Genomic DNA, 27,835 nt, shown 5'->3' with positions numbered 1-27,835 from the left:
TCATGGCAGATTTTGTCATGTTTTCTTCATGTTTTGATATATAAAAATTGACCTGAGGGCCACATTGAGGGTTGACGAGGGCCCATGTGGCCCCCGGGCTGCCAGTTGCCCACCTCTGGCCTAAAGGATATAAAAATATATTTAAAAACATTAACTTGATTTATTTTCTGAAAACAGAATCAAAAACATAAAGAGTCTACGGGACATGTAACCTCACACAGCGCTCTGACATCTCGTGTCATACATTTAGTTCAATCAGAAATAAAGAGTTTAACAGAAAGACATCACATGAATTATTTTAACATTCAGTACAATTAAAGCTTTTTTTTACATGACTGGATGTATAAAGTGAACAAATATACAAGGAACAATAAAAAAATAATAAAAATCATGATAAAAACATCTGATCTCATCTCAGCTCACACTCATCTATACACATTCACACCCTGATGATGCAGCAGAGGGAGTTATTTGGGGTTAAATGTTTTGTCCAAAGAAACATCAACATGTTGATGCAGGAGCTGGGGATTGAACCCCCGACCTTTCACTTGGGAGACGACTGACCACCACTGATCCACAGCCGACCCAAGAAATGAAAGGGACAATCTTTAATTTCTAAAAGATTTAAACTTGATGGTGAGAGAGCCGATGGAGCGCTGATGAAAGTGTTTGTGTTCAATCATCGTCTCAAAAACAAAACTGGACCAGATATAAAAACAGATATACATATATACATATAAACACATATATACATATATACATATAAACACATATACACATATATACATATAAACAGATATCAACAGTGTGTCAGGATCCTGGAGATGATTCACTCTGCAGGAGTTCAGTCTGAACCGTCTCACCCTGAGGAGAAAAGAGATTTAGTTTAAATCAAACATTTAGTAAATCTGTAAAAACAGGACAGAGTTGATCTCAGTCAGTCAGAGAACATTTGATCAAAGCTCTGCTGGCTCAGCTTCGACCCTGAGGACTCATCTGACATCAGACTCTTCAAGGTTTGTTCACTAAGGTTCACACCTTCCTGTATGGGAAACATTAATAAGACAGACTTTATTAAATCATTGAACATAAAACAGATTGAGAGTAAAGAGAGTTTAAAACATACCTGGTGAGAGAGTGTTTCTTTTATGTTTCCTGGAATAAAACATTACAAATAAAAATCAAATAAATGATGAGACAGACCATAATATCTATAAAATAAACATGATCATGTTTCATTGTCACAGTGGAAACCTTACCTGAGTTTTTATGTCTAATCTTCCTCCGTTTGAAATAACACACTCCGAGTACAAAGACTAAAAACATCACACCAACAACAACAACAACACCGACTATCAGTCCAGTCCAGTCTGATGGTATATCTCCACACTGAGCGTCCTCTGTCTCAGTTCCTGCTCTCAGCAGCTCTAGACCCTCTGATTCACATCTGTAATGATAGAGGGACAGTTATTACAGGAACATCTGGAGAGTCCATGTGTGATGTGAAGCTTCACTCACTGTTTGTGATTCTGACAAGATGTAAACGTCCCATCTGAAAATGTTCCATCAGAGCAGGTGGAGCACACGGTGTCTGTGGAGGAAGTTCCTGCAGGAAATACACACAGTGACAGTTTTCAATATTAAACTAAATACATGATGAGATCTTTAAAGTAGAATCTCAGAAAGAAACACCTGAAAAAAGTCCAGATTAAAGATTAAAGTCTTATTCACAGAACAATTTCACCTGATACCAAGAAAAAGTATCTTTATAAACTTGATTAAATATCAATCTTTGATAACTTTTTATTTCATGCATGAAATACTGCAGACATATCATCCATGCAGTCTAAAATATGAACCAATCAGAGACTCTGAACAAACCAAAGGAAATAAGTTCACTAATATTTGTGTCTGGAAATAAGATTAATATCAAACACTAAAGTTACAAGTTCTGCCACCAGATGGCGCATGAATTCATCCAGAGAGAGAAAGCATGTTGTGTGAAGACCAGGGCCCTTTCTGAATTGTCACAGTTCAGTATGCAGTACGTACTATTCAGTATGGTGTTTCAGTATACTGAACTTTCGTGGTCATTCAGTATGCATTTTTTGGGTCCACCTCAGTATACTGAACATTTCAGTATGGATACTAACTTCCGGGTTTTATGCAGTATGGATCGGATGCATCCTTTCAGGAAATGAATTGTGTTTTACCACCCACAATGCTGTGCGAATAGTAGGCACACACAGTATGCACACACAGTAGGCAGATATTTGTGCCTACTTCTGATTCATTCAAAAAGGAAGTGACGTCATTTATGTTTCTGGAACCGGCCACATCAACCCATTGTTGTTTTTTGTTTTGTTTAGCTTTCTTCAAGAAGAGTAATGCGCACATACAGTCAGGTAAACAAAACAATATCACAATGTAAATCAAGTAAAAGACAGATTAAATAACTAAATAACATACAGTACATAAAGAAAAGTACAAATGAAAGACAGTAATATACGGAATATAAAGTAAAATAAACCAATAAAGACGCATTTAAATAGTGAAATTATTATTTAAATAGAGGGGGAAAGGTTTTATGATAATGCTGATATTTTTTTTATTTTCTGTTGTTAATTAAAAGTAGTGATTTCAGTCGGGACTTTAACTCTAGATTAAAAATTGTTTCAATTAATCCATGCTCGTTTGTTTTGATTTGGAGAAGTGACGTGACGATTTATGTTTAATTTCGCACAGCATTGTGGGTAAAACACAATTCATTTCCTGAAAGGATGCATCAGATCCATACTGCATAAAACCCGGAAGTTAGTATCCATACTGAAATGTTCAGTATACTGAGGTGGACCCAAAAAATGCATACTGAATGACCACGAAAGTTCAGTATACTGAAACTCCATACTGAATAGTACGTACTGCATACTGACCTGTGACTATTCGGAAAATGTCCAGGGGTCTCATTTATAAAAGAGAGCGTAGAATCCATCCTAAAAATGTACGTGCGCCAAAAACCTGGAAATGGCGTGCGCACAAAATGATTCAGATTTATAAAACTGTTTGTACGCACACCTGCACGCAATGTTCCCTTTATAAATCACGATCCACCTGGAAATGTACGCACGTAGATTAGTCCCATGTTCCGCCCTCTACACGCCCACAATCAACCATAAACGGTCAATGCAAAGCAGCTCGTGAATGAAAATGCATACAAACGAGGGGGCAGATCAGAGGTTTCGAGTGCTGGATCCCGGAAGTTTAGACAAAGAAACGAAACTTTCTGACCCAGAAACGGAGGAGTTTGTGAATGAAGTGAAGGTTAAAATGTCGGTAATTTGCTGCAGCAGGAGGATCATGAACTGAAGAAAAATCAGAGAATGACACCACGTCACTGCTGCATTCACCTTGTCCTATGTGCCAAAACATCCACCGTTCATCATTACGCACGAGAATATCTGCAATGTTTACATGTTTACGGGACCCACACTGATTTCTTCATATAGTGGCAGAGAGGACACATCAGTCAGCAGTCTCCCTCACTGTATGATATTATTAATCAAAGGTTTGATCAACTAACAAAAACGTTTAATTGTTGGCCACATTTTTTCTGTAGGAAACTCTGTCTGCTCTGTGACTAATTATGAGGATATATAGACCTAATGATCGTTTCAGAGATGCCCCGACTTAATGTCCACACTTGAATTCTTTACAGAATAAATACGTGCTGCTGATGAAGACATGCTGAGTAACGAGAAGGTGAAATGTGTGAAGCCACCGCCGTGTCTCTATGCGCTCTGTGCGTCTTAACGCAGGAATCTTGATTAAAACTAAAAGCCACACTTGATGATAAAGGCACGATATTGAAAGATATTAATGAAAACTGGTGGCTCTATGGTCTTTGTGTTAGTCTAATTTTTAACTCTACATCAGTGATTACATTAGTGTACAAGTCCGGTCCTCTGAGGTCCGTCCGGGATAATGAAGGCGAGACGGCGCTGATGCAATATGTATGTGGCAGACTTTTTTAATTTTTTTTTAATATATTTTCATAATGAAAGTTACTTATTGGAAACGGCTCACCACATGTGCGATTATAGCCTAAATAAAACCATCGGTTTGAATGATTATGATGACGTGGATCTGTCAGTAAAGTTTGATATTTCGTGAAATAAAATGTGGGAGAGATATCAATATGTATCTGCTGGCTGCAATTCACCACTTCACCGTCTGTGTCGCCAATTTCCCATGCCTCCAAAATGAACGTACGCCTGGGTCAGAGTTTGCATACCGGTGAGCACATTTTACTTTCAGGTTTGTTTTTATAGATCACAAACTTTGTGTGGGAAAAGGCGTACGCCAGTTTCAGACCCCGTTTTGTGCGTACGCAACGGTTATAAATGAGACCCATGCAGTGTGATTTGATCAGATCAGCTGCTCCCTTTTACTATTTTCTGTGTCAACAAAACCAGCTGCAGCTGCTCTGGTGAGAGTAGCCAGTCGGTCTTCATGCTGCAGCACCAAGACCTTCTTCAGGCCCATGAAGCACTCAGGGAAGTGATCTTTGGGTCAGTAATCTCGGTGTTTTCACATCCTTAAGGAATGTAATCATGCTTTTCTTTCACTTTCTCTCTGACACAAGTCCTCTCAGCTTCTCTTCTGACAATAACTTGAACTTCCCTTTAGTCACCAGTTCATCTGTAGCTACAGGAACAGTTTGATGTTGGAATAACACAAACAGCTCATTGCTTCAATTCTCAGGAGGAATATTTTGTTTGTCTGTGTGTGTGTGTGTGTGTGTGTGTGTGTGTGTGTGTGTGTGTGTGTGTGTGTGTGTGTGTGTGTGTGTGTGTGTGTGTGTGTGTGTGTGTGTGTGTGTGTGTGTGTGGAGTTACATGTATGAACCCACCTCTCTGACTGATGTATTCTCCTGGTTCACAGCGTCTGTGTTTCTTTGCTTCAAAACAGTCGTACCCTGTAAACTCTGAGCAGTAAAATCCTTCCAGAGGTTCACAAACTGTGTCTGATCGTATCGTACACGACGTCTTCATCTTCAGAGCAGAACCTGTCAACACAAAGATAAATACAGACATACTCGACTGCTTTAAGACTAAACAGCAACATGATGAATCTGACTATTTAAAACATCTTCAAGCTGTAAACTCAAAGGAAAACATCTGAACCAATGAGAGATTCAGATTTAAGGTTTGCTCTAAAAACAAACTGAAAAAACAGGAAATACAGAGAACAACACTCCAGCTGCAGTTTCCTCATCAAGGACTCAGTAATAAAACTTCTGTCTTTAAATTAAAAAGTTAATAAAAACAACATAAACATTAATTTACCTGCTCCACATTCTCTGCAGGACAAACATTTTTTTAGTCCGTTCATTTTATTCATGAAAGTCCCCTCTGTGCACGGCTGACAGGATGTACTTTTGTCCTCCTCACAGTCTGTTTTAACTCGAGTCCCTGTTGAAAAGACAAACTTTAATGTCATCAGGAAACAGACATTGTAGGATTTTATATCTGATAATGTTTGAAGATAAAGCATTGACTACAATCCACTCGCTGTGGACGTGTTATGTGTTACGATAACAAAAACCTCAAAACATCATAATTTTCATTCTAACTTTTTATTTTAAAAGCTGCCATGAAATCAGACAAGTCAGGAAGAAACATCCAGAGAAACATCCAGAGAAATCCTGGAGGGACAGATTGACGATCTTACCGATGGGACACCTCAGACAGCACGCGTCTCCAAACACATATTCTGTCCGATGGCAGGTGAAGGTTTGACTTAGGAATATATTCATCATAAAAATCTGTGAAGAGAAAAAGAAACATCAGAAACATTCCTGTGGTGATGAAGCGGATCAGGAGTTTGAGGTTATCTTTAAACTGCTCTGAATGTGGGATGATGGAGGCTGCTGAAATAAGACACTTGGTGGTTACACCTCTGACACTTCACCTTCCCACTCAGAGGAATCTCTAAACCACATTTACTAACCACAGAGGGAAAAACCAATCAGAAGATGAGATGTAGCTTTCAGTGAACAGAATAATACAGTCCTTCAGGGGAAAGATCACAAAGACAGAAGTGTTGAAGATGAGGAGGAACAAGTGAAGATCATTTACCAGCAATGAAGCCGTGAACCGAGGATTTCTTATGAACTTCATTTTAAACTCCAGGATCAAAGTTTTCTGGGGCTGCAAACGTCATCTCACTGAGATTTAGGGATTTAACGACGACATCACCTGAAAACAGAAAGAGAAATGCAGAAATTAAACACTGCTGTGAACATGATCACCTTTATAGCTTCTCTTGTAACTGAGATGTGCAGCTCTGTCGTCTCTCCTCTCACAGAGGCTCCTCTCAGGATCACTTCAGACATCTGAACCATAAAACTGATGTTCTTGTGAATTTCTGGCATTACCGGGTCTGAAGTTTGTACAAATAAAAATGATGATGCAGATCAGGTCTCGAGAGGAAATGAAAACCATTTTTAAAATGTTGGTTTGTTAAACCATCAATGATGCATTCAAGGAGCTCAGGAAATCTAAAAACTGATAGTCTTTGAGACACAGCATCAATCAGATTGTTCACTCCAGTAGAAATGTTTGATGTAGAACAGATTGTTCTTTGAGATATCTGACCAGACCTCCGAGCACAGAGTCTAGGTTTAATGTAGAATCAGTTCATAGAGATAAGTGCTGGAAAAACATGAAACCAGTTTGTTAGTGCCACAGGACAAGGTGCAGAACGGAAGTTAAAACCAATAAACTGAACTTTGGTAAAAGGTGGTCCAGTGTATCCTATGCTAAAGGAGGTTATGAAGGAAGCATTGACCCACCTTTCCTTAACTTTTAGAGAATTCGAACGGCTCTTATCATGGCCGCCACTTAAATGCTTCCGGGGTTAAGGTAAAGTGGCTAGTGAAAGGAGATAGGAGGAACAATTCGAACGCACCCTCTAAAAGTTAAGAAAAGGTGGGTCAATGCTTCCTTTATAACCTCCTTTAGCTTAGGATACACTGGACTATCCTTTACGAAAGGAGATGAGATATGACGCCCCACAATTCCTTGCGGCCGCAACATTTAAAGCGAGTCGCGCATCCGACCGTTCACGGAAATGAACGATTATCGTGAAGAGACACAGATCATGTCAGAGATAAAAGATAAGAGACATTTTTATCAGATGATGTTTTATTCAACATATTTCATTCATTTAAGAATGCTGTGCAGTTGCACATTTGTATAAAACATTATGTGTAGGTTATATCTTATATAAATGTAACAATTAATTTCATATTTATGTTGACGTTGATTTCTGAGTGGACAGGAAGGTGATGGTTTCACTTTTATTACTTGTAGCCTGGTAGTCCATATTTCTTTTATTTCAATCCCAACCTTGTGGTGATTAGGATTATTTCACCGGTAAGAAGGCACAGAAAAAGTTTTTTAGATGCGTTTTTTGTAGTTTATTTTCGGAACATTGTAGTTTCAACACGGCAGACTCACGTCATTAACCTCCGCCGGCCTGTCGCATTTAATGACGTCGCCTAGTGGAAAATGCGGTCGGATTATAAAGAGCAACGAGATCGCCTTTCCTTAAGTCCTTTATGAATTCTCCTAACATCTCTCCTTGATCTCATGACGTTTTCGCGGGGTTAAGGTAAAGTGGATAGTGAAAGGAGATAGGAGGGACAAATCTAACGCACCCAAACTCTCTGGAGGCATTCAAACAAAGATGGCGTACGAGGAGATGGACGACGCTACAGCTACATACATTATTTACATTCTAATAATTCATATTAGAAGAACAGCGGATCTTTTGGCTGCGGCGATAACAACAGAAGGAAACAACACTTCTGTTTATTACGTCATCTCCTTCCACTTCGGGTGAAATTCTCGAGCATGCGCAGAACGCAAAGGACTTATCGAGGTGTTCTTTTCCGATGATGAGATGTTCGTTATGGTCCGATGTAGGTCGGACTAAGATGTTTACATGCATTTAAAAAGTCTAAACAAACAAATATCTAGCACCATGTAACCCTACTGAGAGACTTCACTCTCTGCTAGTTTCAATTAACACCAATTAACTCCACAAGCTCCTCCCCTTTTCAGATCCAATGAATTTAAAGCTGTTTCAATTTGTCTCCTACATCCAAATTATACATTTTAATGTAAATATTGAAACACTTATTAAATTACTTTAAATAATGAAAAAACCTCTTCTATTTAAATCATTTAAACATAAAGACTGTCCACATACAAACCCAAAATATTACAAAGTGAACCACAATTAGAACATGAAAAGCAATAAGGCTCCTACAGTATTAAATCAGAGTTGAGCTCTTACCCTGCAGAAGATTCAGACTCCTTCAGAGCTGAACCTCCTGTTTCTGTCCAAACACTCTCAGTTTAAACAGTGGGAGGATTCATGTGGGACCTTATTTCCATGAATCAACATGAGGATGTCTTTATATGGAGAATAGGGCATGTGTTGTAGTTCCTTTTAGATCTTTATCTTGTATTGGACTTTAATCCTGTGTCTCTTACAGGACAGAGTCCAGCAGAAATCCTCTTCTCTGATTTTAAACTGAAACACTTCTCTCTTTTATCTTTAATGAAGCCAACAAAGATCATGGTTACGTTTTAATCATCATTTATCACTGAGAGGTCACCACAATGATCACATGACTAACTCTTCTGTCAGTGAGCATGAATCTGTGGTTTCAAGACAAACACTTCTCTAAAATAAATAAAAAATTCTCAATCCTCTGAAATAATTTGAACCCCTGCAGCTGATTCAGTTCAGTGTTTGTCACTAGCGTCGAGTCTGTTCCAGCTTTGTCTGAATATTTCTATTTAACGTCGACTGATTCCTGACCGCTGATGAGTCAGACACAGAGCAGGAAGCACAGAGAGTGTAGCAGCCAGTTTGTTCACTGGGCTCAAAGTTCAGACTGTTTCAGCAGACAAACTTTTTCTCGGTAAAACACCGGAACAGACATGAAACATGTCACACTTACACCGGAAGACTTTAACATACTAACAACAGACTGTAACAGAGTTTTAACCTGCTCTGTGTGACTCATTTTAAAGAAATGTGAAGAGAAAAAACTGCTACGTACCTCGTTACATGGAGACCAGAGGCTGTACATAAAGAGGCGGAGCGTCAGGATATAAATGAGACTGTAAAATAGAAGAAGACGGCAGGTCGGAAAACCAGAAACCAACCTGTGACTGAAAGCTTTCAGTTGCTTTTTCTCCTCATCGAGACAGAAACATGTCTGCAGAAGTTTCTCTTTATTATTCTTCACTTTGCTTTATTGTCTCATGACATGCAGCTCGTGTGTTTCTCTTCAGCTTTATATTTGATTCTGTCATGTTGGGTTCACTTTGAATCTTATTATTCTGATGTTGCTCTTTATCTGTTCTCTCTTTATTCTCCTGTCTGCTTCTGAAGCTCTGTGAATATCATTTAAAACATTTGAGCAGGTTTCATGATCAGCTCCTAAACGAGACATCAGGACCAGAAAGAAGACCAGCATGAGGTTCAAACATGTAGTCTATAAACTGTTCTGTGCTCGTCGTGTGTCTTCATGGTGCAGCTTCAGAAAGATGATGAGGTGACTGTGAGAATAAAAAGAAAGTCTGTTTCTGTTTGAGGAGCCTTGATCTCTAATTTATTAATTATTGATATTTTCTTTACTGATGGAGAAATCCTGAAAGTGTCGAGTTTGGTTTGTAAGAAAAAGACAGAATAAAACTAAAAGATGTAAACTATCTAATTACATTTAACCTGATATATAATTATAACCATAATGACACAAAAAACATTTTTCTTAAAGTGAAATAAAAGTGAAGCTTTACTAAAACAGGATAACAAACTGAAACTGATGTGTTCATAAAAATCAATCAAATCAGATAAATGTTCATCTTCTCTGACTCAAACACAGCCAGTGACTCTCTTAAAGATGTCAGACACCTCAGGTTAGATTTGAATCTTTTATCCCTTCATTGTTTCAGATTTGATGAACTATGATTAAAGGAGTCATCAGAGATGATCATCATGTTAGTCTGTAAAGTAAAGTGATGTCAGGAGGAGTTTTTAGACTTTCTTCAACATGACAAACAGCTGATGAAGTGCATCAATCTGAACTTTATAATCTTATTCATTGATGGTTTAAAACTTGTTTTTATTCCTCACTAAGTGTTCAGAGTCCCTGAATGAGCACGAGGATCACATGCAGAGTTGATGTGGTGGGCGTGCGTCACTGTTCCTTGTGCTTTTACATCAGTGATCTAAACCTGATCTCCAGATGACGGTTTTGTAAGAGCCTTTGCCCTGTGTCTTCTGTTAAACCATTGTGTGTCCATTAAGCCTTTCTCCCTCTCCTTGTGTGTGAAGGGTTGAACATTAGGGAGAGCAGGCAGCAACCTTTCAGGAAGGGTAGGTCCATGTGAAGTTTCTGTACTGAGTGTATTTTATTTTACACAGGTGTGAAAATAAACCTGCTCCAGCTGCTAACAGAGTCCTTGGTCTTCATCTCATCCACACAGCACAACAGAGAACCTTTCACACAGTGTCAAGCCAGACCAGCTACACCAACAAATCCAACTTAAGTCATTAGCCTAAAAGTTTTGGCTAAATGGAAAAAAATATCATAAAGAGAAAGAGACTGGATCCGACCATAATACAGCATGCTGATGATGCTGGCACTGAAAAGCAAAAAGAACTTCACCAAAATCCATGAGGCTTACGGATATGGATTTCACCGTTTCAAATCAAAATGAGACAAGACAAACAAATAAATATATATATATATATATATCCTGCTGTCAAGTGATCTATCTTTTACACTATGTGGTAGGTTAGGTCACCTGTTGTGCTTCATTATATTTATTTGAGGAGCCAGGTCGCTTGTTTTGGGCTTGTTTCCATAGAGCTGGTTGCTTGTTTCTCTTGCGAGATCTGGCAACACTGCCCCCAGATGGTGTTAGTTCTTAATTTACATTATTGGTTACTACCACCACTAACTACAATTCACTTAGCAGACGCTTCATAGAGAATTATGTCATCTTACTGAAGTTATTTGGGTTTATTACACTCTAAGATTTAGTAGTTTTTGTATTTTTAATGACATTTTGTGTATCAAATATCTTTTTTTTTCTTTTCTCTCAGCTCCATCCAACACTGCGGTGAAGCCAGCCGCTCCTCGCTTTTACATGGTGAAGTGAGCAGCCCATTTTACAATACACTGTCACTATAATGAGTCTTTCTTTCTGACTTTACTCATTATAGTGATTTATTATGGACTTTTACAATGGATTTCTTAAAAAGTACACAGTAAAAGTACTTCATAGTACAGGTGCATGTAGTCTAGGAAGTACTAAGTCCAACCATATCAGAATCATTGTCTACTTATGTAAGAAAATATATATAATTATTGTTTTCTAACTTCCCCGACCTCCGAAGCTATTCCCTGTACTGTATTCTGTTTACTCCCGTTTCATACACTTGTATCTCATAGTCAGTTTTATGGTAAGACCTAGACATTCAGCACTTCACTTCATCGCTCTCTCTGTCTGTTCCTCCTGCTCGCTCTGCAGTCCGGAGCATTTACCATAAAGATCAGAATACGTGAGCACTTCACATTTAGGGGCGGCTCACTTCACCATGTAAACTCGAGGAGCGGCTGGCTTGACCGCAGTCTTATTTCAGCAGCCTCCATCATCCCACATTCAGAGCAGTTTAAAGATAACCTCAAACTCCTGATCAGCTTCATCACCACAGGAATGTTTCTGATGTTTCTTTTTCTCTTCACAGATTTTTATGATAAATATATTCGTAAGTCAAACCCTCACCTGCCATTGGACAGAATATGTGTTTGGAGACGAGTGCTGTCTGAGGTGTCCCATCGGTAAGATCGTCAATCTGTCCCTCCAGGATTTCTCTGGAGGTTTCTCTGACTGTTTCTTCCTGACTTGTCTGATTTCATGGCAGCTTTTAAAATAAAAAGTTAGAATGAAAGTTATGATGTTTTGAGGTTTTTGTTGTCTTAACACATAACACGTCCACAGCGAGTGGAATGAAGTCGATGCTTTATCTTCAAACATTATCAGATATAAAATCCTACAATGTCTGTTTCCTGATTGTGTGACATTAAAGTTTGTCTTTTCAACAGGGAGTCGAGTAAAAACAGACTGTGAGGAGGACAAAACTACATCCTGTCAGCTGTGCACAGAGGGGACCTACAATAATGGACTGAACGGATTCAAACTTTGTTTTCCCTGCAGAGAATGTGGAGCAGGTAAATTAATGTTTATGTTGTTTTTATTACCTTTTTAATTTAAAGGCAGAAGTTTTATTACTGAGTCCTTGATGAGGAAACTGCAGCTGGAGTGTTGTTCTCTGTATTTCCTGTTTGTTTTTAGAGCAAACCTTAAATCTGAATCTCTCATTGGTTCAGATGTTTTCCTTTGAGCTGGTTTTGTTTACACAGAAAATAGTCAAAGGGAGCAGCTGATCTGATCAAATCACACTGCAAGTGTTCACACAACATGCTGTGTTTACACCAAATATCTCTCTCTCTCTCGCTCTCTCATTTACAGACACAAATATTAGTGAACTTATTTCCTTCATATTTTAGACTGCATGGATGATATGTCTGCAACATTTCATACATGAAATGAAAAGTTATCAAAGATTGATATTTAATTAAGTTTATAAAGATACTTTTTCTTGGTATCAGGTGAAATTGTTCTTTCTGTACATTTGCAGCTCATCGATCATACATTTAAAACTTTAATCTGGACTTCAAACTAAACAATGTTTTCAGGTGTTTCTTTCTGAGATTCTGCTTTAAAGATCTCATCATGTATTTAGTTTAATATTGAAAACTGTCACTGTGTGTATTTCCTGCAGGAACTTCCTCCACAGACACCGTGTGCTCCACCTGCTCTGATGGAACATTTTCAGACGGGACGTTTACATCTTGTCAGAAACACAAAAAGTGAGTGAAGCTTCACATCACACATGGACTCTCCAGATGTTCCTGTAATAACTGTCCCTCTATCATTACAGATGTGAATCAGAGGGTCTGCTGCTGCTGAGAGCAGGAACTGAGACAGAGGACGCTCAGTGTGGAGATATACCATCAGACTGGACTGGACTGATAGTCGGTGTTGTTGTGGTTCTTTTAGTTCTTGTGCTTGTGGCATTAACAGCGTGGTTTTACAGAGAGAAGATAAAAAGTTTTCTAAACAGAAGTAAGAATTTATAATGTGACAATAAAAACATGATCATGTTTCATTATAGATACCATCAATGATTTGTTTCATGATGTCTTACAGAAGAAAAAAGTTCAGCAGGTATGTTTTATATCTCTTTACTCTCAAACAGCTTCACAGTTAGTTCATTAAATGTCGCTCACTTTTCCTTTTAAAGAAACCATTGAATCCAGAAGGCGAAACACCTTTAATGGTGATGGTAAGAGAAACAAAAGATGAGGTGAGACTAACAGTCGTCCCATTAGCGTGTTACCAGCACTCAGTAAGATCTTTGATAGAGCAGTTTTTCATCAAATACAAGTCAATAAAATGGGAAGGTCAACAGCTGTAGTAAAATACCTTACTCCTGACTCAACGAAGCTTGCTCTGGGTACTCTAGTTCTTTCACAGCTTGATTATTTCCAGATAATTTGGGGAAATGTAACAAAAAAAGGTGGAAGCAGACTGCAGCTTGTACAGAACAAGGCGGCACACCTGGTTTTTCAGTGTCCGTATAACACTAACATCAACATCATGCAAAGTCGTCTCAGCTGGCTGACAGTGGATCACATCTTCACTTCTACTTGCTACATGGAAACTTGAGCAGTTCAAAACGCCTTCATATCAATACAGTCAGAATTTAGAGTCACAAGCATACGCCACCAGACGAGCAACAACATACAGTCATATAGAGCACTGACAACATGGATGCTTCACCATTGTGTTCATTGACTAAATGAACACAAAAATCAATTTTTAAAGCAACCAAAGAAACACCTCGGGGCATCATATCTGTAAGATATGCAAAGAGGTGTTGGTCGTTTTTCGCTTTTTTTTAACCTTGTTTAAATACCTGTCTGGAGCTCTCGGGTACAGCTAATGGGGATCCTAACAAATAAACAGACTGCAGAGATTTTCAGCTCAATGATCGCTAACTCATTCAGATTAACTTTGTCCATTTCCAAAAAGTTCAAGTTTAAAAGTAACTCTTTTCTCTCCTCAGGGTGTTTCAGAACAGCCCTAAACATGCAGACATTTCTCTGAGCCCTGCAGACTAAATGTTCTCCAGGATCCAGGATCTTGGATGGCCATCTCTGCCGAGGCAGGAAGGCTAGGAAGCGGGGCCGGAGAGGCGGCATCAGGCAGCGTGTCCGAGGAGCCACCAAGCTGCCGCCCCTGCTCCTGTAACAACCGCTCGCTTTAAAACAAACTGGACGACCTGCGGGCACAGGCCGGAGCATCCTACGAATACCGTGAGTCTGGACTGATGGCATTTACAGAGACTTGGTTTAGGGATGATGTACCGGATAGTTTTATACAAATTGATGGGTTTACTCACATACGTTTAGACAGAGGTGAAAACTCCGGCAAAACAAGAGGAGGAGGAGTTTGTGTTTATGTCAAGGACAGCTGGTGCCGTAATGTTGCCATAAGAAACAGAATATGTAACCCGGACCTCGAGCTGCTGTGTGTTACCCTGCGACCACACTACCTGCCAAGGGAATTCACCAACATATTTGTGTTGTGTAAAGTGGAAACGCCAATAGAGCAGCTTGAACAAATCTCAGACTGTGTCCACCTACATCTACAGAACAAACCTGATGCCCCCATGCTCATTCCTGGTGATTTTAACCACTGCAGCTTGAACAAATCTCTGCCTGGCTTCTATCAATATGTTAAGTGCAGCACTAGAAACAACAACATCCTTGATAAGTGCTATGGCAACATTAAAGATGCCTACACAGCCAGAGCCAGACGCCCCCTCAGCAACTCTGACCATAATGTGATCCAACTGCTCCCCACCTATCGATCAGTTTTCAAGTCCAGTCAACCAGAACTACACACTGTAAAGGTGTGGTCCAATGACAAAACAGAGGAGCCAAAAGGATGCTTCCTTAGCACTAACTGGGACATTTTCTTTGAGGATGCTGACCTTAACACTGCCACAGAATCAATCACAGATTACATCTCTTTTTGTGTTGATTCAGTCTGAAAACTGAGAGATTCCCAAACAGTAAACCTTACATTAGAAGGGGACTAAAGGAATGCATCAACAGGAAGAAGTCCGCCTTCAAATCAGGAGACACTGCAGGAGTCAGAGCTGCACAAAAAGACCTGAACCAGCAGATGAGAGCGGCACGGCTGCAGCACAGGGAACGAGCAGAACAGGAACTGTCCCAATCCAACTCAAAGAAACTGTGGGACTCCATCCGTGGAATGACCAACATGGACACAAAAAGGAAGCCCCTATCTGCACACAACGAAACTGCACGTGCAAATGAACTTAACAACTTTTATCTGCGCTTTGAAACTGACAATCACAAGGAATGTTGTGTAGTTTTAGAGAATTTAATCTGTAATGTGAACGAGCACAGAATTTGAATTAACCCACACTCTGTTACTAAGGTTTTTAAAGCCATGCACACCAACAAAGCAACAGGGCCGGACAACCTGTCCGCCTTTTTATTTAAAGACATTTGCAGAGGAACTTACACCAGCCTGGCATCAACTCTTTCAGCTCTCCATGGATACACACTCAGTACCAGATCTATGGAAAAAATCAATAATAATCCCAGTTCCCAAAAAAGCATGCCCCAAGGAGGACAATGATTACCGGCCTGTGGCTCTCACCTAAAATGTTATGAAATCACTGGAAAGACTCATAACAGAGGAGCTACACTCGGAGGTGGAGCCATCCCTGGACCCCTACCAATTCGCTTACACAAAACACTGTAGCACAAGTGACGCCATCTCAATAATAATGCATCTTGTCCTGAAGCACCTCGAAAGTCCTGCTGCATATGCCAGACTGCTTTTCATTGATTTTAGCTCAGCTTTTAACTCAATCCAGCCACACATTCTTCTTAAAAAACTAGTTGAGCTAGATGTGAACCCTTTTTTAATCAAGTGGTACGACTCCTTTCTTTCAAACAGGCCACAACAAGTGAAATTTAATTCTGTCTTCTCTGAAACAGCAGTAAGCAGCACGGGGGCCCCACAGGGATGTGTCAGTTCACCCTTCTTGTTTACTCTGTATACTAATAACTGTGTTAGCACCCAGCCAAACAAATATGTCATGAAATTCTCAGATGATACTGTCATCCTCAGTCTACTCACAAATAATTCGAACCCAAGTAGCCACAGAGCTGCTATGGACAGTTTTGTGGACAGTTTTGTGGACTGGTGTGATGCTCATCAACTGCACGTAAACATTCGTAAAACTGTTGAGATGTTGCTGGACCCCAGATCAGTCGGAAACCGGAGCCCTGTGACCATTCATGGTCACAGCATTGAACAAGTCACCTCATAGAAATACCTGGGGGTGCATACTGACAATGATTTTAGCTGGCACACACAGGTGGCAACCGTGTGTGCCAAAATCCATCAGCGCCTCCATTTTCTCAGGAGACTAAGAGTGTTTGGTGTAAAATCTAAAGCTCAGATCCTCAGCCTGGTTAAGACAGCAGGCAAGATCATGGGAATGTGTGCCCCTCTTACCCCACAGGATCTTTTTGAGCAGGCCACAATCACACAGGCCAAGGGCATTTTATCGGACACAATATGTTTTGTTGAACTCAGGGAGAAGGTACAGGGTTCCTCTGTGCAAACACAACCGCTTCAAAAACTCATTAGTCCCTTTTTCAGTTAAGCTCATTAATGAGCAAAAAATAGAGGAGGAACGGAAAACCAGGAGGCCCCCAATGTACCGATAACTATAGACATGTATGTATGTATGAAACTGTCTGGAGTGGCATGTGTACATGTGTACATGTGTACATGTGCACAGTGTGCATGTGCATGCGCCTGTGACTGTAGGAGTGAGTGTGTGTGTGTGTGTGTGTGTGTGTGTGTGTGTGTGTGTGTGTGTTTGTGTGTGTGTGTGTATGTATGTATGTGTATGGATACGTAAGCAGACGCTTGGGTGAACTGTAGCACGGAGAAGTTAAATGTTTTTTTGCACATTTGTAAATACTGTTTTTATGTTGTTTTCGATGTGTTGTCCATGCAGCAATTTCCCAGCATCCTTAACGAATAAAGAAACCTTGATTATTATCCTGCTGGATTCTGGGACATAATCTCTGCAGAGTTCAGAAAAAACCTCAGTCCAAGCTAACAAAGTTCAAAATGATAACGAGTTAGAACGGTATCTTAAAGGAAGAATGGCGACAGATCTGTGGGCAGCTCTGTCACTCTGACATCTCTCCATTAGTGCATGTCCATAGGATCCTGTTTGTGCATGTGTGTATATTTCAGCCTGTGTGTGTGTTGCATGACTTACAGAGCGTAAAAAACAGATTTTCCCCTTACGGGGATCAATAAAAGTAAATCTTAATCTTAAAAAAGGGGGAGGGGTTCCTACAGCTCCTAGAACTTTGAAAAGGTATCTTAAGTTGACTGGGTAAAAATTAAATAAAAAGCAGACGTTGAGTTTTATTAATGCTTTTTTATAAAAACTGTTTGTTTTTTTGTATCTGTTTTAAAGTTTTTATCTCCTTTTCTGCTCGATAAGAACGAACACGTCACCGAGTGTTTCAGTTCAGTTCATGTCCTAAGTTTAAAAAAACTGAACTTCGTTTAAAAAGTTTAAAACTACAACCAGCTGAACAATTAATTAAACATATGGTAAAACATAAATATAATATGTGGGTAAAAGTATTTCTAAAACTTAAAGAAAGTTTATTTTAAGATTTCAGATTTCCTCAGAATCTGATGTTGAGCATCTTCTCTCCATTTACTGTTCAGGACTTCATTTCTCAAAACAACAGAAATATATGAATATAACACTGAAGTTGAGTTGTCTGCCACCTGCTGGTCAGGATGTGGTACTGTAGTTTCAGGGTTTTTGTAGACACTGAATGAAAAGGTAAAACGTGCTCACTTTCTAAATCCTGCAGTAAATTGAAAGACGTGATTAAATGTGAGAACAGTCGGTGTGTTTCTCTTCTTCCAGATATCTGGTGAATATAAGACATGCAGAAAAACTACATCACTGAATTTAAATATTTCATTTGATATTTAAAAAAAAAAATTCAAGAAGTTTTTTTAAAGGCAAACTTGTGTTTCAGATGTCAGAAACTGTTCCTGTAAATATTTTCACTTTGAGTTCTTCTAATGTCGTTTAGTAAAGACAGCTGAAAAACTTTAAAGGTCAATGATTCAAGAGTTCAAAGGGTTAAGTCTGGAAACTCAAAGATCATTTAAATATCTTGTATGTGGACAGATGAAATCTTCTCTCTCTGGTTAGTGTTTGTCATGATTTAAAACGAGCCACACAGTGAACAAGAATCTGAAGTCTGAATGTTGATCAGGGTGCAGCTTCCTGTTCATGATGGAGAACAGCAGCAGAGGTGTCAATACTCACACAGGTCACTAGAGGGCGCGTAGAGCTTCAGGAAACATAATACACCATCGTACCTCTCTGCCTCTTGGTGTCTACATACAGGTGTGTTAATGTCCTTAAATCACAGGTATGTACCCCAGTATGAAGGTCAGGACGGGTGTGAGTCTCTGTCAGTAACTTTAATGTTTAAAGTCGAGTATTCTTGAAGCTATATGTGAGAGATGTTAAACAACCAAACAACAAATGAATTAAAGATAATAATAAAACAGGAAGATGAATGAATATCATTGAAGGGGACAAACAAACAAAAAGGCAAACAGACATGAAGACAACACCTCACACTTTGTCCATCATGACTTGTTGCTCAGTGTACATAAAAACAAACAATTCAGGTGGAAGCCTTTTCAAAAGTTAGTATTACACTATGGTAATAAGTAGACGGAAATTTGGTATTTAATCTGAACTGAACTGTATTTTAGTCCTTTGGTGGACTTTTCTAGTCCCAGTAACCCTTTAACCCCAGGTCCACCATGCCCAGGATCCACTGCAGTTTTCTTACCAGGCGAAGGTAGGCGTGGACGATGCCATCCTCTATCTACTACACAGGGCTTACTCTCATCTGGACAAAGGGAGCGACGTGATGAGAATCATGTTCTTTGATTTCTCTAGCGCCTTTAATACCATCCACCCCCTCCTACTGAGAGACAAGCTGACCGAGATGACGGTGGACTCGCACCTGGTGAGACGGATCACGGACTACCTCACAGAGAGACCACAGTACGTCAGACTGAAGGACTGCACATCTGACTCTGTGGTCAGCAGCATCGGAGCACCACAGGGGGCCGTGCTCTCTCCTGTCTTGTTCACCCTGTATACCTCTGACTTCCAGTATAACTCTGAGCTCTGCCACATGCAGAAATACTCGGATGACACTGTGATAGTTGGTTGTGTCAGGGATGGACAGGAGGAGGAGTACAGGAGCCTGATAGGGGACGTGGTGCAGTTCAAACCATCTGCAGCTGAACACCTCCAAGACCAAGGAGATGGTGGTGGACTTCCGAAGGAACAAGCCACATCCCCAACCTGTTTCCATCGGGGGGGTCGACGTGGAGGTGGTCAAGACCCATGGGTACCTGGGGCTGCAGTTGAACGACAGGCTGGACTGGTCATCAAACATGGACACTATCTGCAGGAAGGGACAGAGCCGTCTGTACTTCCTGAGAAGGCTGGGGTCCTTCAACATCTGTAAAGAAGCTTCTGCAGATGTTTTACCAGTTGGTGATGGCCAGTGTCCTCTTCTATGCTGTGGTGTGCTGGGGAGGAAGCAACAAGAAGAGGGATGCAGAACGCTGGACAGACTGGTGAGGAGGGCTGGCTCTGTGGTGGGCACAGAGCTGGACTCTCTAGTGACAGTGGCAGAGAGAAGGACCCTGAACAGAATGCTCTCCATCATGGACAACACCCACCACCCTCTGCACAGCACCTTCACCAGGCAGAGGAGTGTGTTCAGTGGCAGACTGCTGTCACAATCCTGTTCCACAGACAGACTTAAGAACTCTTTAGTCCCCCTGGCCATACGTCTGTACAACACCTCACGGTTATGGCAGGGGGAAAGCACACACTGGACTAAATCTTCCTTTTTCCATTTCCCATCTGCACAGCTGTCCCAAGAGAGTCAGCCTCTAGTTGGACACTTCAATGATCACCTCAATTACTTAAATAGCACCTTTAATTTAATGTTTGCACTGCCTGTTATTTAATTTAATGTCTGTTTTTGATAACTCTGCACTATCTGCTTTTTTAAACATTGCTGTACAAATATAAACAACACAACTTCAGAAGGTCAACACTTTTGTATTTTTTTTATATTCAGGTCTAATTACAGATTTTCCCCTCAACTGTTTAAAGGTTCTTGCTTTAAATTACACATATATTTTTTATCCCTGCACGGGTTCTGTACATTTCTTGTATAAATCTATTTTCAATTGCACAGTTTAAGTTTGTTTTCATCTAGGGGTATTCTTTAAATCTTTTATCGGGTTAATATATATGTATGGGAGGGGGGGGGGTCGGTTTTGCAGCATTTTTTTGCGGCTTAATTTGTAACAAATGTTTCATGTCATGTACGTCTTGTAACCTGCTACTGGATGCTTTGAATTTCCCTCCGGACCAATAAAGTATCTATTTATCTATCTATCTATCTAACCTTAATCACATGCTTTTCATGAACTTTTAAATCCAAGTGTCAGATTCTTAAATGTCAGTTTTATGGCTGTGTACTGCTGCTGACCTCTAGTGGTCAAAGACAGAACTGTCTGAGAGTCTCAATTTGTTTCTTGTTTCTCCGGGGTCTTCCTCTGGTGTGGGAGGATTGCGAGGGGGCTACAGAGAAGGACTTTCGGATCACCTCAAGGAAGTTCTGGCAAACCGTTCTCCGGCTCAGGAAGGGAAAGCAGGGCTTTCCCCGGGCTGTTATCAGCAGGGATGGAGAACTGCTGACCCGGACTTGGGACATCGTGGGGTGGTGGAAGGAATACTTTGAGGAACTCCTGAACCCAACCAACACATCCTCTGAAGTGGAGGCAGAGTCTGAAGATCTGGGGTGAACCTTACCTTACCCCCTAACCTTAGCAGAGGTCACTGAGAAAGCTCCTCAGTGGCACCAGGTGTGGATGAGAGTCGCCCTGAGATGCTAAAGGTTCTGGACATTGTTGGGCTGTCTTGGCTGATACGTCTCTTCAATGTCACGTTGAGTTCTGGGACAATGCCTGTGGGGTGGCAGATCTTCATTACCGATCTTCATTCCAACCCTCTGTGGTCACGCCATAGACTGTAAAAAGATGCATTATGGGTAGTGACTGAAAAAGTGGCCGCTACTCCTTTACATCTAAAGGAGACAGTTGAGTTGTTTCGGGCGTCTGATTGGATCTCCTGGACGCCTCTCTTTGGAGGTTTTTTCGGGCATGCCCGACCGGGAGAACCCCCTGGGGTAGACCCAGAGTTCACTGGAGGGATATCATTCAGTCGTGGGAACGCCTCAGAATCCTCCAGGAAGAACTGGAAAATGTTGACGGGGAGGAAGTCTGGGTTGACGTACTTCTCCTGTTGCCACAGCGACCCGACCTCGATAAGTAAGAAAATGTACCCTTGGTGATTTTTTTAAATATATGCGCTGATATAAAAACAAAACATTTTACAAAATATTTACTGGAGAAACCACCATTAGGATCATTTAGATATGGTGTCATCATGAAGGTTGTCCAGTAGAGGGCGCTCCTGATCCACAGTGAACAATACTCTCTACTTATTTTTTTATATTTTCTCCCTCTATAACCCTTATTAATCTGTGTTGCTCAATTGAATTTTAGTCTTACTGTTTAATATATTCAATCTCTAAAGTGTTTATGTACAATTTCACTAATTGATTATCAATGATTAATTAAAAAGGAATAAAATCAGACAAATATGAAATGACTCGAGCAGAGAGTAAAACATGGATCAGCTCAAGTGAAATAAAAAAAGTATTCAGAGTTCTTCCTCCAGGTGATATATTCAGTATGAAACACAGAGCTTTACTTCAGAAACAGAACTGAGCTTTTGACCTTTGACCTCAGAGTTCTTATTGTCCTTTAACTTACAAATATTTGAACTGTTAGCTCAGTGTTGAAGTTAAAATAAGACACTTAAACAGTTCTGTTTTTGACCACCAGAGGTCAGCAGAGCACAGATATTCAATAGTTTGATGTTATTGTTCAAGAATCAGACACTTTGATTGAGTCAAATCTTTTTATAGATAGATAGATAAACTTTATTGTCTGTCCCAACAGTAACAAAATACATTTTTAATGTTTTTTGGCCCAGAGGGACACTGTAGCGTCTGCCTACGCTCTTCAAAAGAGGAACAAGAACATAAAAAGTCAAAATTGTTTCTGAAGGTATTTATAATTATATAATTAAGTCTCACTTCTTCTCTGGTATCTCTAGCTGAACTGCAGACATTTTTCAATGAATGAATGAAACCTTTATTGCCTCTAGAGGAATCTGCCTTGCACAGAGAGCATAAAACACACTATACAAACAAACATTTACAAGACAACAAGAACACAGTAAAGCATCACATGATTAACTGAGTGATTTCAGTAGCAAGTGAAATAAAGTGCAGAGTGCCGAGTTCATCCTGTATAATCAAAGCTTATTAAGCAGCTGAATACTGTGTGGTACTAAAGATGTAATGCCTCTTTTAGTCCTCATCCGGGGCATTCTGTACCTGCACCCTGAAGTCAAGAGTTCATACTACGAACAAAGGGGGTGCAGAGGGTCAGCTGTAATCTTGATTCGTGGCTTTTGAGGATTTTCCTTTTATTTATTTGTTTATTTTGACAGGAACAGTGTACAGCCAATTAGCATATTCTTTACACTTACACATTTAATTTGTCTGCAATCGCTTGCCAAGCTGCTCATCTGGCCTTTGCTGATGCCGAGGTGTTTGATTTGGCTGTGAAATGAAGTTTTCAGATTCGTCAATGATGGTTTGCGGTTCAAGTTGTGTAAAAAATGTTGCGCTTTCCTTTAAATTCTCCATTGATAATCACAGAGAGAATCAGGATTTGTGATCCACATTGCTCCCTTTTCATGTAGGACGGGCACGCGCAAGTATCCTGATCACTGTGGTTCCAATTAACGATACTGAAATCTGTTTTGTATTCTTTTAAGGGCAAAATGTTGATTTGTAAATAGTAATTATCTGTATATACTAACATGAAATCTGTTTGGTGTTGTTGAAGTCATTGAATATTGGTTTGTTGAAATACATTCACTTTGACCAATTTAACTTGGACCCAGATTTCTTTTGCTTACCTTCTTTTCCTTAGAAATTACATTTATACATGAAACACTCCCATGCTATCGATCACATTGTATTGCAAAAACATTCTCACAAGTGTAAAACATTTCATTTTTAAGCACAATGGAAACATTATAACCAAATAATTAACCTAGTGCAAAACAACAACATACATTTAAAATTGAATCCATCATGGAGAACACACTGCTGACGCCTTTGCTTCTTACTGAGCATTTTTGCTTGGCAGTCTAATTTCAGTCTAGCTATCTAAGGAAGTGGGTAGGTACACATAGAAAAAGATGGTGGTTTCCTTGTCTCGGGGAATTCTCTGGATAAACATGTCTTCCTGCGTATAGACAACAAAGTCACACCAGTCTAAACCGGAAATCAGCATCTGGCCCTGGATTTGCCAAAAGTAAGGATGGGACTTTCTGAGTGTGTGTGTGCCCTCACTGATCTTTATATAAAGGCAGTCCACATAGATCACTACATTTGGGTATTTAATTTCTAGGAGGCCAAAGACTGGTTGCCCCTGTGGGTCATAGACAATACCATCAGGTGATGATCCCATCCATGGTGCGTCGGGGTGGATGAGGAACCCACAAGGGTAGTGGTTCACATCCCTTGCTCTGCAGTACTCCTCTACAGCTGCAGGCTCCATTTCAAGCCCCCTCCTCTTGTCTGCAGTCTGATGGCTGGGTCTCAGTAGCCTTTTAACAAGATTTACAGCAGAGCTGTGACTTCTGGTGTGACAGATCTCTCTAAATTTGGAGGATGTGACTCTGTATCTTCTTAATTGGTGCCACTCAATGCAGGAGCTCTGCTCTTTTGTACTAGATTCAATTTTATGTGCTGTTTCTAAGGATGTTTCCAATGACATCATGTGGAGCTGCTGATGTTCAGTGCAGACAAAAGAACATGTACATGGTCCCAGCATGTACTGATGAAGGGCCTAAAGCACGATTACCTCGATTAAAGCACGAGAGAGAGAGAGAGAGAGAGAGAGAGAGAGAGCCAGCGCGAGAGCGAGAGAGCGCGAGAGGGAGAGGGAGAGGGAGAGAGTGAGAGGGAGGGAGAGAGTGAGAGAGAGAGCGAGAGTGAGAGAGAGGGAGAGTGAGAGGGAGAGAGAAAGTGAGAGGGAGATTTTTGCAAAACACTTTATTTACATAAATTTAGTTTTTACAGTTCAACTGTTCAACAAAGTGCTAATGCATTAAAATCTGAGTATGTTTAAAAAAAAATAGTTTATCTAATAAAAACTAATGTTGACCAGCCACACTGCCTTGGCCTCCTGCCCTTCTCTGTTCTCCACTCTGTTTTTCCTGCTGATGTAAATGACCATTTTTGCCTCACCTGAAAGGTAGTTAAGGAGCTGCCACTTATCTTTTTGTTCTTTTTTGTAGGCAGCTCCCATAATAAAAACCCTCTCAGTAAAAACCACATCAAAAAAACTAAAAACCAATGTTAAAAGAGAGAAGAAGCTTGTGAGCCTCTTACACTCTATAAAAACATGGTAAACAGTCTCTCGAAGGCAACAAAAAGGACAGGTGTTAGGAACAGCAGGATTAAGAACAGAAATAAAAGCATTGGAGGCAATAGCACCATGTAAAATCCTCCACTGGAGGTCGGCAGTCCGTTTTTTGAGGGGAGGTTTATATAAAATCCTCCACTGTGGGTCGGCTCCATTTGCTCCCAGCCTGTTTGACCACACAGTGGGGGGGGGCGGTTGCACAGTCCGGCCTTGTGGATCGCCTTCACACAGTTCATATACCAGGTTTTTTTGTCAGCTTTGTGTATTGTCAGCTTTTCTGGGTGTGCTATAGCCAGCAGGGGGCCGGTGAGTTCCCCCAGGCCTGGGCTCAGGTAGACGTCAGGGAAGGGGTCTGCAGGGTCCGGTCTGGCCTTTCTTTTCCCATAGTCCATGAGGAGGCTCCTCTCTTTCCCAGAAAGCTTCTGGCACCACAGCTCCAGGAGCCTCCCCGCCACCCGGACAGAGTGCAGGCCCAGAAGAGAGCCCAGGGCCCGGGCATCACGCAGCGCCGGCCCCACTGCATCCACCAGCTGCTGCAGGCACAGGGTCTTGGTTTTAAGCAGCGCCACCGTCAGGCCGGGGGTGACGCTGCCGCTGATGTCCAGCTTGGCCCTGTGAATCAATGGCTCTCTCAACAACCAGTACAGAGAGTCAGACTTTAGGCACAGTTAAAAAGGGCCCAAGACTTAAAAACACCCTGATAAAACGGAGGCAGCTCACTTAATTTTAAAAGTTTAGAATCAATTAAAAACAGAGCAGCATCCAGCCCCAGGAAATCTGCACGTCTGAGAATGCAGCTGGCCACATCTCTCCACACTAGATCAGCTGGACCTGTCAGATATTTTTGTAAGAACTGTAGTCTGAAGGTGGCTGTCCGGCTGGCCAGGTGGACGAGGCCCTGTCCCCCCTCCTCCCTGGTTAAAAACAGCACCCCTTGTGGCACCCAGTGTAGACCATCCCCCAAAAAATCTACCATTTTCTTTTGTAACTGGGCTAGCAAGCCTGAAGGGGGGTCTACACAGGTTAAACGGTGCCACAGTTGGGATGCTACAAGGTTGTTTAAAACCAATGCTCTACCTTTAAAATACATTTGAGGGAGCAGCCATTTCCACTTGGAAAGTTTCCCCTCAATTTTTTCTGTGACGCCCTCCCAGTTCTTCTGGACTATCTGTTCTTTCCCGAGGAAAACCCCCAGGTACTTAAAACCATCTGTTTTCCAGGCCAAGCTCTGGGGAAGAACTGGGAGACCGTCACGCCACTCACCGACAGCGAGGGCTTCACTTTTTATCCAATTCACCCTCGCTGCCGATGTTACGCTAAAATGTTTTATAATGTTGGTTAAAATATCTGCATCCCTCTGGTCTTTAATAAAAACAACAATGTCATCGGCATATGCACTTAAGACAATGTTGCTATTAAAACCAGGTAAAACCAAGCCCTGTAAGTGGTAGCGTATATTGTTAAGGAGGGGTTCCAGGGAGAGTGTGTAAAGCATGCCGGACAGAGCACAGCCCTGCCTGACGCCTCTACACACCCTGAAAGGAGCACACAGACCGCCGTTAAACTTCAGCACACTCTCAACCCCACTGTACAACACTTTGATCTTGGCTATGAACCCAGCGCTGAACCCAAACTTCTCCATAACTTTCCAGAGGAAGTTGTGTTCAACGCGGTCAAATGCCTTTTCCTGGTCTAGAGAAATCAGACCAGTGTTACAACCCGATGAGCTGGAGACGTCCAAAACATCACGAATGAGGTGGACATTGTCCACCATGGACCTGCCGGGCACACAGTAGGTCTGGTCCCAGTGGATGACCTGCTCCACAGCCTTCCCCAGCCTGGAGGCAAAGAGTTTGGACAGAAGCTTGTAATACACACAGCAAAGACACAGGGTGCCAGTTTTTAATGTTTTTACCTTTTTTTGGGAGCAAGGTGATTACGGCTCTCCTGCAGGACATGGGCATTGAGCCAGAGGCCAGACTTTCATTAAAAACATCTAAAAGATCTTTTGCAAAGATGTCCCAGAAGGCTTTGTAAAATTCCACACTCAGGCCGTCTATGCCGGGAGCCCGCCGCCCTTGCATGCCCTGCAGAGCGGCCTTCAGTTCCTGCATCTGTAACGGCCCGTTGAGCTGTGTGTTGGTCTCCTCAGAGACCTGAGGCAGTCCATTACAGAACTCCTCCATCAGAGCTTCCTCCTCCTCATACTCACTTGAGTAGAGTGCTGAGTAGAAACTCACAGCTCGCCTTCTTATCTGGCATGGCTCTGTCAATGTTTGCCCTGTGTCTGCTAAAAGTGAGTGGAATACCCTCCTCTGCCCACTCCTCTTCTCCAGGCCGAAGAAGAAACTAGAGGAAGCATCCATCTCCGTGATGGCTTGAAACCGGGACCTGACCAGTGCACCCTGTACTTTAACATCCAACAGGTCGGCTAAAGCTAGCTTTTTGACTTTGAGGATTTCAATATATCCTCGATTTGCTGTGGACTCGCTCAATCTTTCTAGTTCCACTATATCAGTCTCCAGGTCTTTCATAGATCTGGTGATGTCTCTGGTGACATTGAGGGTGTGCTGTTGACATAAAAGTTTAATCTCAGTCTTACCATGGTCCCACCACTGCCTAAGACTGTTAAACTCACCCTTCCTCTGTGTAAAAACATCCCAGAAATAAATAAGAACCTCTTTAAAATGTTTATCAAAAAGACTGAATTAAAATGCCAATAAGCACTTTTAGGTAAAATATTTTGAATAAAAACATTACACAAGAGTAAAGAATGGTCAGTAAAACCAGCAGGAACAATACTATGAGGCTTAAAACAATAAATACGGTCTAGTCTAGCTGAG

At 41.0% G+C, this 27,835-nt stretch overlaps 3 protein-coding genes across 4 annotated transcripts in view; all 3 read right to left on the bottom strand.

Annotated features, from left to right (window-relative positions):
• LOC136176979 (tumor necrosis factor receptor superfamily member 5-like) overlaps positions 1-27,835 on the bottom strand; it is a 94,473-nt gene that overhangs the window by 45,824 nt on the left and 20,814 nt on the right. The window lies entirely within an intron of this gene.
• On the bottom strand, positions 232-9,615 carry LOC136181027 (tumor necrosis factor receptor superfamily member 14-like). 2 transcript variants are annotated; one of them, XM_065960980.1, is made up of 9 exons: positions 9,137-9,610; positions 6,138-6,257; positions 5,731-5,824; positions 5,346-5,471; positions 4,910-5,065; positions 1,519-1,606; positions 1,260-1,447; positions 1,127-1,155; positions 232-1,042 (listed from the first exon to the last, which is right to left on the bottom strand). In XM_065960980.1, the coding sequence occupies exons 2-9, from the start codon at positions 6,177-6,179 to the stop codon at positions 938-940; spliced, it is 828 nt and encodes a 275-aa protein (XP_065817052.1). In that variant the 5' UTR covers positions 6,180-6,257; positions 9,137-9,610; the 3' UTR covers positions 232-937. The 2 variants fall into 2 exon arrangements, with proteins under 2 accessions (XP_065817052.1, XP_065817051.1); XM_065960979.1 differs by having other exon boundaries at positions 232-1,155; positions 9,137-9,615.
• Positions 232-27,835, bottom strand: part of LOC109978220 (tumor necrosis factor receptor superfamily member 14) — a 164,018-nt gene continuing 136,414 nt past the window's right edge. The window contains exon 9 of the transcript XR_010667505.1: positions 232-864. The gene's annotated coding sequence lies outside the window, so the exon portion shown is untranslated. The remainder of the gene's footprint in view (positions 865-27,835) is intronic.

This window comes from Labrus bergylta, chromosome 12 (assembly GCF_963930695.1).
Source record: "Labrus bergylta chromosome 12, fLabBer1.1, whole genome shotgun sequence".
NCBI lineage: Eukaryota > Metazoa > Chordata > Actinopteri > Labriformes > Labridae > Labrus > Labrus bergylta.
Note: the sequence above shows the minus strand (reverse complement) of the source record. Positions and strands in the feature narration are given on the sequence as shown.

Bases quoted from the DNA above. Each gene is read 5' to 3' on its own strand.
- LOC136181027 (XM_065960979.1), bottom strand. From the start codon at position 6,179: ATGAAGTTCATAAGAAATCCTCGGTTCACGGCTTCATTGCTG. The intron at 5,472-5,730 runs GTAAGATCGTCA...TCTTTTCAACAG, and splicing joins CTGTCTGAGGTGTCCCATCG to GGACTCGAGTTAAAACAGAC. The intron at 1,448-1,518 runs GTGAGTGAAGCT...CTATCATTACAG, and splicing joins TCTTGTCAGAATCACAAACA to ATGTGAATCAGAGGGTCTAG.